Below are 12,917 nucleotides of genomic sequence, written 5' to 3' on the forward strand. Positions count from 1 at the left end.
CAAACTACCTCCGCATGTGGCGTCAGTCTGTCGGGCGTAATTCCAAATCGAGCCGCCAATTCCGAGTGAAAAGAAGGTGGCCTTGGCTCCTTCAAAAGAGCTTCCTGATCCTTCACTTTGCCCCAAAAGCGGCAAAGTTTGTACTTTCATTCATTAGATTCGGTACAAGTCCCACGCCATGTGGTACCAGTTCTGCTTTTCTATCTGCCTTTTCTGCCACGTTCCTCAGCTGCTCTCGAACTCTCAAGCCTGTCGTCGTCTTTATCATTCTGTTCTTTCTGTGCCTTGTTAGGGCACTTCGCGGAGATATGTCCCTGTTCCCCGAATCCAAAGCACTTCCCCTCTCTAATGAAGCGAGCTCTCTCCTCAGGGGTAAGCTTGGGTCATGCATCCTTTTTCTTTGGGTTGCTCTTTTTCTTTCTACTTTCATTCCCAGAAGTCTGTTCGGCTCGTTGTGTCATGGCCTCATCTGTGGGGTAGGTCAGACTACCAGAGTGAATGGCAAAGCCCCGCTTTGCATGAGTCATCAACTCCTGAGTAGAAGCTGACTTCTGTTCCAAGCAGTGATCTCGGATCTCTGTAGGTAGACCCACGGTAAACCGCTCAATCTGTTCTCTAAATGAGATCTTCTTGAATAAAGAGGCGGGTAGAAAAGAGCTCCAGAATCTTTCACAATAAGCATTGATTGTATCTTTCTTGGTCATCCGAAGATGGTTCCAAGCAGCTTGTATATCTCGTTCATATTCTTGCGTCAATCAAGAAGAAATAAAAAGCTTCTTAAATTTCAGCCATTTAACAGGCGTAGTCTTGTTTAAAAGAAGCGTGGACCACCAAGTACGAACATTCCCCTTAAAGTAAGAGGTAGCTCTCCGAATCTTGGAGTGCTCTGAATAGCGTCCTCCCGCGAAAGCGATGTCAAACTGTTGTATAAAAGACAAAGCCTTCGAAGCATCGGAGTATCCCGAAAAAGTATCAAACTTGAGTGCTTGGCCACCTTCCTTAAACTCTCGGACTTTCTTGCTTTTATCTTCGAAAAAGTCATACCGGTTGGCTTTGTAAAAATTCTTCTTGTTCGCATAAAAGTTTCCGTCATCGGAATCTGAGCTGTCTGTAGACGAGTTCTCAGTAGAACTGTCAGTCTCTGGGCGAGATGTAGCCTTCTTTGCCTTTTTCTTGCCCTTTCGGAAGCGTTGTTTCTTGCTTCGCTTTTTGCTTTTGTTGTCTTCTTCGCTCGAGTCTGAAGAGCTAGAAGAACTATCAGAAGAAGAAAAAGAGGAACTGGGTAAGCCTTCAAACTTGACACGCTTCTTCAGTTTCTTTGCCTTGTCGAATGTTGACAGACGACCCAAATATCCCGAGAAGTCAGTGCCTTTCTTCTTCTTTTTGCCGTGTTTTTTGTCTTTCTTTTACACATCGAAAAGCAGAGCAATCCGAGCATCAACCACGTTTTCCAGTTCCTTCTCCATATATTTCTTGGAGGCAGAAGGTTTCTTGAGAGCGGGTTTCGAAAGTGGTGTTGTGGTTCTTTGCCACTCCGTCTGTACCTCTTCCAAAGAGGTCTGGTTCATATATTTTGCCATCTTCGGGTCCTTACCAAAATTGAGCATCATCTTTGTTGCATCATCAATCAATTTTCGACGCTCCATCTCTTGCTGCTCCGCTGGAGTAGGCCTAGGCGGGCCATACTCCTTGCCGGAATCTTCGTTGTGATCCCTGCCCGCATCTCCAAATGCAGAGGGAGTCGATTGATCATTGCCTGAATCCATAGGTGCCGCGGAAAACAAAATTCGGGGATCGGATTTCCCGTAGAAGAGAAATCGGCCGTCGACTGATCATTGCCTGAAGCCATAGGTGCCGCGGAAAACAAAATTCGGGGATCGGATTTCCCGTAGAAGAGAAATCCGCCGTGCTCTGATACCACTGTAACAGACTTGGACACTCCAAGTCAAGAATCAACCGCGACAGCACCAAATAACCACTTCAAAACAATTCACAGATCACAACAGATTTGCACTGGCCCAGCGGAGTTCCGTGCCTAGAGATATTGGCCCCGAAGACTGGCGCCCCTTTCGGTATTTCTTTTTATATTGATCAGATCAGAGTACAAGAGAGTGGCTAGGGTTTCACTCTCAGACTCTGCGTCCAGATGCTCTGAGAAGTGAAGCCCTCACCACGTATTTAAAAGTACAAGGGATGCCCAAAAGCAGAGCCCCAAAAACTTCAAAATCAAAAGCCTAAAAATAAAAGCAAGGCTCTTTATCTCACAAGCTCTCTTGAGCTTTTAAAAATAAAGCAAAGGGTTTCTTCTCTCTCTCTCTCTCTTTGAGAGTATCTTTTTTTTAACAAAAAAAAGCAAGTTCTCTCTCTCTCTTGGCGTGGAGCCCAAAAAGCAAGCCAAAAGCTGTCAGCACAATTTGCGGTGCAAATTCCGGAAATCCGTATGGTCCTGCCACGTGGCACCCCCGACAGCTTTTAGGGTTTTTGAATTGGTTTCAGCCTGAAATTAGGGTTTGTTGCAAATTAGGGTTTCTGGCAGATTTTAGGGTTTGCAGGAATTTTAGGGTTTCAGCCAGAAATTAGGGTTTCTGTTGTCCGCCACATCATCACTTTGTGACACTAAAGGTGTCAAAACCGGGGATTGGAGGGCGCTAATAAACATGCAGAACTCTCTCTCTCTCTCTCTCTCTCTCTCTCTCACGTGACACATCCAACCCTATGTGTCCATGGACAAGCTACAGCATGATCAGGGTTCAGTTCAGTAAGTCAGTCTAGATTTAGAAATGATCTGGCACTTTTGTGAGTCTATTCGTAGACCATGCATGCCCAGTCAATTGGTATAGATGCATATCCTCCGGATGCAAACAGCATGATCATCAGTATTCCCTTCACAATCCATCAGATTCAGTCAGGGGAATTTTCCAGTGCATTTAGCCTATTTTCCCTATTTTTGACATTTTTCACTTATTATTTTTAAGTGACTTCCCAACAAAAGTAGGTAGGGCAATTTTGTTAAGTTAATATATAAGCAAACCCAAGTTAGCACTAAATGGCAGAAGAGGCAGCAGGAGCACATGCTCAACAGGCACCTTCTCAGCAGGAACCCCGCAATACCCTCAGCATCGCCACATTCAGCCTAGTGTTTTGTTCTCCACCAACACCTAGCCCTGGCGTTTTTGCATACCATCAGCACCCCCACAACCCTGGCGTTTTCAGCCATCCCTTGATCGCCGACAGACCCAGAACCACCAACGTTTTTCACAAACGCTACCAACAACCCCAAATCACCCAAGCGTTTTACTAACGCTACAGCAGATGCCCAGCGTTTTTGGTTTTCAGCCATTCCGCAGCAGAAGAGGCAGCGTTTTCAGCAATCAAACACAGCAGCAGATTCAGCCCTACATGATTGCAGAAGATCTCCATTTTCAGCCCATAAAAACGCAGCCAAAACAGAGATTTTCAGCCACCGAAACAGCCCCGAAATTCAGCAGATAGAAAACCACAGATTTCAGCCCTAAAGTCGTCGTCGTCGTCGTCGGCATAGTCCCAAGTTGCATCAGTCCATTGCATCCGCATTGTACCACTTTGTGCAATCAAAAGTAGACCACTCTCGCCGACGAGAGTGGGGCCTTTGGAGGAGGGTTTTGCAACGTCTCTGGTGTCGTACCTCTCTTCTCTCTCTATCTCTCAGTCTCATACACTTGCACGCACATTGCCATTCACTTTGTTCGTGATCATAGCACTTTCCACTAAGAACGGAAGGCTCTCCCTTCCATAAGAACTAAAAGGAACCTTGAGCAAAGTTCGGAGCACTCATCTTGAGGAAAGCGCAAACAATCATTCCGCTGCACCTAACACTCTCTCTCTCTCTCTAATAAAAGTCGGGCTTTGACCCTTTGCATAACATAAAAAGGATCATAGGTCCATAGACAGAAAAAGGGAAGGGAAAAACCTCTAAAAGATATACAAAGAGATCCTTGGGACATAAAACCATATCAAACAGCAGGATACATCTAGAGGTAAAGATACTCTACTAATGTGGTGATCTGGATTGTGATCAAGCCTACACAAATCGGCCCGAAACTCTGTCCACCTCAGTCAAAGTAGAAAAAACCACAAATTCCATTGCTAGGTATCTAACTAATATAAAGCATCTGTTTTAAAAACCTCACGTAGCAGCTCACAAAAGCCAAGGGATTGTGAAACCCCTAGGGCATGCCTCCAAAATCATTCGCATCCACTCTTAACATTTCCTGATTGTCACGTGACACATCCAACCCTATGTGTCCGTGGACAAGCTACAACATGACCAGGGTTCAGTTCAATCAAGTCAGTTTAGAATAGGAAGTGATATGGCACTTTTGTTAGTCTGTTCGCAAGCCGTGCATGTACAGACACTTAGATTAGATGCATATCCTCTGGTTGCACACAGCATGACCGTCAGATTTCCATCAGAACCCATCAGGAGCATTTTTACAGTGCATAGACCTATTTTCCCTATTTTTGACATTTTTCACTTATTATTTTTAAATGACTTTTGTTGGGAATTAGGTAGGGCAAATTTCATAAGTTTGTACATATAGAAACCTAGCGCTAGCACTTTCGGGCAGAAGAGGCAACAGGAACTTCGCGTTCAACAGGCACCTTCTCAACAAGACCCCCCACCGGCGGTAAACCTTGCGTTTTCAGCTACAGACCCAAGATCAACTAGCGTTTTTCATCAAGGACAGCCTAGAGTTAGCAGAGACAGCAGATCAGCCCTAGCATTAGTAATTTGTAACAACAGGAGGCTAGCATTTTTCGATCAACATAGCAATTTAGCGTTTTGCAGTTCCATAGCGACAAGATCCACAATAGCATCAGCGTTTTCAATTTTCAGCATTCAAACATCGCATAACAAGTCCCGAACCTCGCAGATCTCACCTTCCCGCAACAGATCCTCGTCGTACGGTCAGATCCCGCGAATATTTGCAGTTTCAGCCCGGAAAATGCAGACTTCTTCCGCGCGTCGTCGTCGCATCGTCGTCATCAACATCGTCACCGACATAGATGTCAGAATTCAGCAAATACAAGATTTGCAAATTCCAACCATTAGCGTTTTCTAACACAGATTGCAAGCGAAAGAAGAACCGCAAGAACCTCAAGAACCCCAAGTTCCTCGTGAACTTAAGAACCCAAGACTTCAGTGGATGGTCATCACCGAAAGCGGCATGGATACTTCGCATGGAGGGGATGAGCATGAGGGTGGTGAAGAAGAATTTTCCCCACCAGGAGGTTTTTCCGACCCTCCCCCTTCCCCATCATCTACGCCAAGGATTGCACTAACTCCTATGAAGGAGTTGAAGCAGTTGTTTATGGAAAGGAAGTTAGAACGCGAAGAAAGAAAGGCAACTATTGAGCGTGAGCGTGAACAAGCGAGCTTGGTGGCCGAAGAAAGAATGGCAGCCATAGAGCATGAGCACAACGAACAGAAAGACGCCTTGTTCCGATTCTTTTCTCAAGTGCAAGCACAGATGCAAGAGATTCGGGAAAAGGAGACTCTCAGTCTCTTCTTCTCCAAAGCATGACACACAGGATTTGCATGATGATAAGCATGATGAATTTCATGATAATGATGAGCATGATGATTTGGATGATAAGGACAAGCATGATGATTTGCATGATGATCAAGATGAGATTTCTCACAAGCATAATGAATTGCATGATGATCAAGATGTGATTTCTCACAAGCATGATGATTTGCAGAAAGATGATGTGATTGTTCACAAGAATGATGGGTTAGTTGATATTGTTTCTACTATCTAGTGAAGCTAACCTCATTGCAGATTCGATCAATCACAAAGAACCGATCTTGGCTATTGAGTCGAGGTCCAAAGATCCCGCACAAGAAGATTCCATAGATCTCGAAGAACCGATCTTGGCTCTCGAGCCTAGGTCCAAAGAACCCTCACAAGAAGTACTATGTGTTCGCATGATTAGTCATACACATTGTTCGAGTGTTCCATTCGTGATGCTTTCCTGTATTTTAGTCACCGTCCTTCTTTTCATAGGCATCACATATTGTACGATGAGCACGATTCACTCATGAATGACCACGGATGTATGCGGATGATTCATGAAAAGATGAAATGTTTGCATTCAAGGAATTTACATTCCATGTCTCTTCCTTGGCATGACACAGTTTCCGAAAGAGCACAAGAAAGATTGAGCATCAAGCATGGGCATGTCCATTGTGATTTGCCACAGTTGATTGATTTAGATCAGAAACACAAGATTCGATCTCATTGTTTGCGTGTGTGTGGTGAACGGGTTGGCACTCCGTCTATTTGTTCATCTACATTGCATGCACAGTCTTTTAGAGAAGACGAGATTTTTTCCAGTCACTTTACATGAAATGGGTATGTTCATGGTTTTGTGTTGAAAGTGGTTTCAAGAATTGACATCCTCGATCCTTGAAGAAGGTAGATGCATGACTTTAGACGAAGTGGAAGCATTAAAGATGACTGTCGCTTTTGGCGCGGCCCATAGAAGCAAGCGTTGCAGACCTTTATGAAGTTCAAGTATCGCATGACCCACGCATCAGAGTGGGCAGGCGAAGAGTCCTTTCCTCATCTTGAGCAAAGTTAAACATTCACTTCTGCTGCACCTTACATTGGTATCAAAGCTTTGGCAGTGTTCTGTATCACTCAAGGAAAGAACCACAAGAACCACAGAATTTTTTTGGCTTGTTGCGGTCGTACGTAACCCAAGACCTCTTGGGCGTGTCGATTCCTAATCGTGTTTTTGAAGAGTGACAGGAAACCCAAGAAAGAAGGGCTTGTCCAACCTCCCCTTGTGCCTCTTTTCACTCATTGCAAGTGGACCGTGCACTTAGCGACCAGCCAATCGACGTGAGGTGGGAAAAAGCAACCTTGGTGTGAGCGCAAGGCCGCCAAGGGGTGCACCCACGGAAAAGAGTAGAACTCGAGCGAAGAGAAGATCCTTCTCTAACACAGATTGCAAGCGAAAGAAGAACCTCAAGAACCGCAAGAACCTCAAGAACCCCAAGTTCCTCGTAAACTTAAGAACCCAAGACTTCAGTGGATGGTCATCATCGGAAGCGGCATGGATACTTCGCATGGAGGTGATGAGCATGAGGGTGGTGAAGAAGAATTTTCCCCACTCGGAGGTTTTTCTGACCCTCCCCCTTCCCCATCTACGCCAAGGATTGCACTAACTCCTATGGAGGAGTTGAAGCAGTTGTTTATGGAAAGGAAGTTAGAACGCGAAGAAAGAAAGGCAGCTATTGAGCGTGAGCGTGAGCAAGCGCGCTTGGCGGCCAAAGAAAGAATGGCAGCCATAGAGCATGAGCACAACGAACAGAAAGACGCCTTGTTCCGATTCTTTTCTCAAGTGCACGCACAGATGCAAGAGATTCGGGAAAAGGAGACTCTCAGTCTCTTCTTCTCCAAAGCATGACACACATGATTTGCATGATGATAAGCATGATGAATTGCATGATAATGATGAGCATGATGATTTGGATGATACGGACAAGCATGATGATTTGCATGATGATCAAGATGTGATTTCTCACAAGCATGATGATTTGCAGAAAGATGATGTGATTTTTCACAAGAATGATGGGTTAGTTGATACTGTTTCTAGTGAAGCTAACCTCATTGCAGATTCGATCGATCACAAAGAACCGATCTTGGCTTTCGAGTCGAGGTCCACAGATCCCCCACAAGAAGATTCCATAGATCCCGAAGAATCGATCTTGGCTCTCGAGCCTAGGTCCAAAGAACCCTCACAAGAAGTACTATGTGTTCGCATGAGTATGGGGTACCCAATCCTAGAAATTCCAAAAATCGTGGGATTAATTTGAAGTGGAAAAGCGAAGGCTTTACTGTGGAAGGAAAAAGGAAAGGGAGAGGGAGCGCATGGCGACGTGTCAGCAAGGTGTGTTAGGGTTGGTTTTTTTTTTTTTTTTTGGGGGGGAGGGCGCAATGCAAGCAAGCAAGGCGGGAGGCAAGGCAGGCGGGATAGGAGAGAGCCGACGCAACCTGCTGCATGCAGAGCTGAGGACAGTTTTTTTTGTAAATTAAAGTTAGCGATGAGGGCAGCAACTGCGAGATGCTTAGGTGGTCAGGACGTATGCTTCAGCTTGTGCGCACCAGCATTCAAGTTGCATTCTTGCACGAACACGGCAGTTTTGCTTGAGGGTCTAGCGGATGATGCCATGAGGAGAAATCTAGAGAGATTCGGGCTGATAAGATTACGAAGCTGCCAGTAGGAGTAGGAGTAGGAGTAGGAGTAGGAGTAGGAGATGAAATGTTTGCATTCAAGGAATTTACATTCCATGTCTCTTCCTTGGCATGACACAGTTTTCGAAAGAGCACAAGAAAAATTGAGCATCAAGCTTAGGTATGTCCATTGTGATTTGATTTAGATCAAAAACACAAGATTCGATCTCATTGTTTGCATGTGTGTGGTGAATGGGTTGGCACTCCGTCTATTTGTTCATCTACATTGCATGCACAGTCTTTAGAGAAGACAAGATTTTTTCCAATCACTTTACATGGAATGGGTATATTCATGTTTTTGTGTTGGAAGTGGTTTCAGGAATTTTCATCCTCGACGATTCTTGAAGAAGGTAGACGCATGACTATAGACGAAATGGAAGCATTAACGATGACTTTGTGTCGCTTTCGGCGCGGCCCAAAGAAGCAAGCGTTGCAGACCTTTATGAAGTTCAAGTATCACACGAGGCACACATCAGAGTGGCACGGAGAAGAGTGCTTTCCGGGATTCCAGACCCTGTTGGCGATCTCCCTCGACGCCATACAGTTTGGTATCAGTACCTCACTTTGAAAAGGAGGGGATGGCACGTGACACATCCAACCCTATGTGTCCGTGGACAAGCTACAGCATGATCAAGGTTCAATTCAATCAAGTCAGTTTAGAATAGGAAGTGATATGGCACTTTTGTGAGTCTGTTGGCAGGACGTGCATGTCCAGACACTTAGATTAGATGCATATCCTCTGGTTGCACACAGCATGACCGTCAGATTTCCATCAAAACCTATCAGGAGCATTTTTACAGTGCATAGACCTATTTTCCCTATTTTTGACATTTTTCATTTATTACTTTTAAGTGACTTTTGTTGGGAACTAGGTGGGGAAAATTTCATAAGTTTGTATATATAGAAACCTAGCGCTAGCACTTTCGGGCAGAAGAGGCAGCAGGAACTTCGCGTTCAACAGGCACCTTCTCAACAAGACCCCCCACCAACGATAAACCTTGCGTTTTCAGCCACAGACCCAAGATCAGCCAGCTTTTTTCATCAAGGACAGCTTGGAGTTAGCAAAGACAGCAGATCAGCCCTAGCGTTAGCAATTTACAACAATAGGAGGCTAGCATTTTTGCAGCAGAACACAGTTTCAGCCTAGCGTTTTTGGATCAGCATAGCAATTCAGTGTTTTGCAGTTCCATCGCGACAAGATCCACAGTAGCATCAGCGTTTTCAGTTTTCAATAGTCAGACATCACAAAACAAGTCCCGAACCTCACAGATCTCACCTTCCCTCGAAGTTTGCAATCTCATCCCGGAAAATGCAGATTTCAGCATCTGCATTTTCAGCGCGTCGTCGTCATCGACATCGTCACCGACATAGAGTCAGAATTCAGCAGATACAAGATTTGCAAATTCCAGCCATTAGCGTTTTCAGATTTCAGCCTGTCTCGTCGTCGTCCTCATCGTCGTCGACATTGTCCGCAAGTCCAAAGCATTGTAGAGATTTGTGCAATCAATAGTAGACCGCTCTCGCCATAGAGAGTGGGGCCTTCAGAGAAGGGTTTGACAACTTCATGGTGTCGTATTTTCTTCTCTCTCTATCCCTCAGTCTCATGCACCTTCATTCACAGTTTTCATCACTTTGTTTGTGTCCATTGCACTCTCTCACTAAAGGAACGGAAGGCTCTCCCTTCCGTAAGTAAAAGGAACCCTTGAGAACAATTCGGAGCACTCATCTTGAGCAAAGTTCAACATTCACTTCCGCTGCACCTTACACTGATGATGCTTCCCTAAGGCCTCTCTAAACTAATTTGCAAACTGTCTAATATCCATAAAGTAGTTGGCCTCAACCTCTATCTACTCTTGTATGGTATCATAGACAACCTCCCCATGGAAGTTTCCGTACGCGATACGAATGCACATATCGTACAAATACACCATACTCTACAACCGTACTTATAACCGTATGATACAACATACCGTACAACACCACATAATTCTTAAGAGTTTTTTTAAAAACACACCATACTTATCTGCTAACCTTAGGGCGTCAAAAGATTAGATCAGTACCCAGCACACACTACACCAACTCTTGACATTTTGCCTCACCCAGCGTTTTCCCTTCCTAGGTGCTTCCATCCTTGGCAATGTTTAGCCTCATCGCCAGCAGCATTCAGCCTTGCAGACCAGCGTTTTCAGCATTCAGTTCAATATCCTCATGGCCACACAGCACCCTAGCAACCTCAGCACCCTCACCTAGCCTTTTCTACATCAGCATACCTCTAGCATAGCCCATCATCAGAAGCAAGGCAGCATTACGTTTTCAGCCCATGCAAACTTCAGCACTTCAGTACCCCTTGCATTAGCACATCCCTCAGAAGCAGCAACGTGTTTGAAGCAATTCAGCCTAATTGCAGATTTCAGCCCTAAGCACCAGCGTTTTTAGATTTCATCACCCTCATCAGCTACCTCGACATCGGCGTTAGCAGATCAAATCCAAGCCGGTTCTACTAGCGTTTTCCATTTTCAACCCTTAGCCTCTCAAATCTAAGCATCCATTGCATGATCCCATCAGCATCTCAGCATCTAGATCCATTGTATTAGCATTTGTGCAATCTGAAGCAAATACCACTCTAGTAATAAAGTGGGAGGACCTTGAAGGGGGGTTTGGGATCTGGTGTTAGTCTTCTTTCTCTCTCTCTCTCACTCTAAGAATTTTCACTCTCATTAGTATTCTCTCTTCTCTCTGTCTTTGTATTGCACATCTCTCTCATTTAAAGTAAAAGGAACCTTGTGTACGTACTAAGCACTCATCGTGAGTTATCACCATCTACACCTAACACTAGGGTGAGTCTCAATTTTTTGCGCGTTTTCCCTATTTTTGATGTGCCCTCCTCATTGAAATCACTTAGCACGACCTTCCTCAAATATGACGAGACCAGATTCATCTGCAACTTCCTTATGCTAGGCTACGCGGCACTTGTCCTCGTGCTTGAGAACTAAGAGGGCATCTTCTTAGTGATGAGTACCTGCGCATGGCAATCTTCCACTATGCCTAGGAGACAATGCAAAGCATGGACTGATGATGAAGCATGGTGGGAGAGGGTGAAGACCATTGATACTTTGGTAACAACCATTGTTCACCTCTTATGGAACATCAATGCCATGTGAAAATGCATTGGCAAAGTCTACGAGGCCAAAGCATTGATGATTGAGTCAAGAGAATGACAGTGAGGTGAGCAATGGATGGCGCATTCTCTTGGAGCGCCTTGCTCCTAATCCTTCCATAGTTACACATCAGCTCTCTTTATTGGCAGCCGAAGGGCCCCTTCCAATGTGCAGATACAAAGATGAACCACACAGAGAGTGGGCCACTCCATGTTACATCCCTTCCCTAATCATCCACATGAAGTACATCACTTGTAAAGCAAACATGGGTCAATACTATTGCAAGCAAGCATGAGATAGTCATGGGCATGTAGCTGGGTGAGCTGAGCAAATTGCTGATGGATTAAAATAAATTTGGTGGTGTATTATGTGTACTATCTGAACTTGCTCATAGGAAGTTTGACTAAAGAGCATCCCGCACCTCTCTCTAACTCCTATAAGAAAGGAAAACGTGTCAGACCTCAGACCTCCGTCCCTCCCTCCCTCTCTCTCTCTCTCTCTCTCTCTCTCTCTCTCTCTCTCTCTCTCTCTCTCTCTCTCACACACACACAAACCTTCGGGTTTTTGTGCTCTGTAGTAACGCCGCGCTTCTTCTTGTCAACCTTCTGCTTCTTCTGGGCTGCAGGGCCGGATTTCGCAATGCGGTGCTGCTTGTGAGCTTGCCCTCCAGCCGCCATATTGGTTGCTCGTAGCAATGGTACGCCTGCGTCTACTATTTCCTCCGCACGACTCCAGTTATTAGCTGAAAATTATAAACCCCCGCAAAATTTATTAGGTCTCGCTCACATTGTCGCGTGTGTGGTCCTACAATTGGATGCAAAAAAAGCCCACAATTCTGTGCACTCATGTTTGCTTGATTGGCCTAAGAGGTTATTGTGAAATGAGCCTACTGAAGCTCCACGTAGTGCAATACCAATCATTGGATGTAACAAAAAGAGTGGATGGTTCATATTAATGTTCCATGCTATTTTAATAGGCTACGTAGACTCATGCTCTGCCCACACTTTTCAAAGCACTTTTCCACTGCATACACCAAGATATCTTTCAAAGCCCATGTACTTGTTGTACATGCGACGTCATCATTACCCTTGTGTCAATCAAGACCCCAACAAGTGCACCTGCATCGTTATCGTTTTCTCAGGCGATTTCTTTCCTCTAAAGGCAAGGACTCTCCACCATACTTCTGTGTGGCACTTCCGTGCACACACAATATTTGATCTATAGTGTTTCTCTTTTGCTTATTGCATGACACATAAGTTTAACTACTCATTTTATTTTGTTGTAGTTCAACAATAGTGGAGTCCTCTGCATTCCAAAGTCAGATAATACCACTACTCGTTATCCAGGTCGGTAGTACATTTCAATCTTTAGAGATTGCCATTGCTTATTGTTCACTATTTTTGCAATATATTCTTGCTTATTGTTGTACTTTCATTTAGTCACATCTTAATATCACCGCCAAAAACCCCTGCCAAGG

At 44.8% G+C, this 12,917-nt stretch overlaps 1 protein-coding gene across 1 annotated transcript in view; it reads right to left on the reverse strand.

Moving 5' to 3' along the window:
• LOC147437273 (P-loop containing nucleoside triphosphate hydrolases superfamily protein) overlaps nucleotides 1-12,198 on the reverse strand; it is a 156,971-nt gene extending 144,773 nt beyond the window's left edge. The window contains exon 1 of the mRNA XM_086486849.1: nucleotides 11,995-12,198. Coding sequence (XP_086342975.1) covers nucleotides 11,995-12,117 — 123 coding nt within the window. The 5' untranslated portion in view covers nucleotides 12,118-12,198. The remainder of the gene's footprint in view (nucleotides 1-11,994) is intronic.
• Between the last annotated feature and the right edge of the window lie 719 nt (nucleotides 12,199-12,917).

Source organism: Adiantum capillus-veneris, chromosome 17, assembly GCF_014529385.1.
Source record: "Adiantum capillus-veneris isolate H3 chromosome 17, ASM1452938v2, whole genome shotgun sequence".
NCBI classification, from domain to species: Eukaryota; Viridiplantae; Streptophyta; class Polypodiopsida; order Polypodiales; family Pteridaceae; genus Adiantum; species Adiantum capillus-veneris.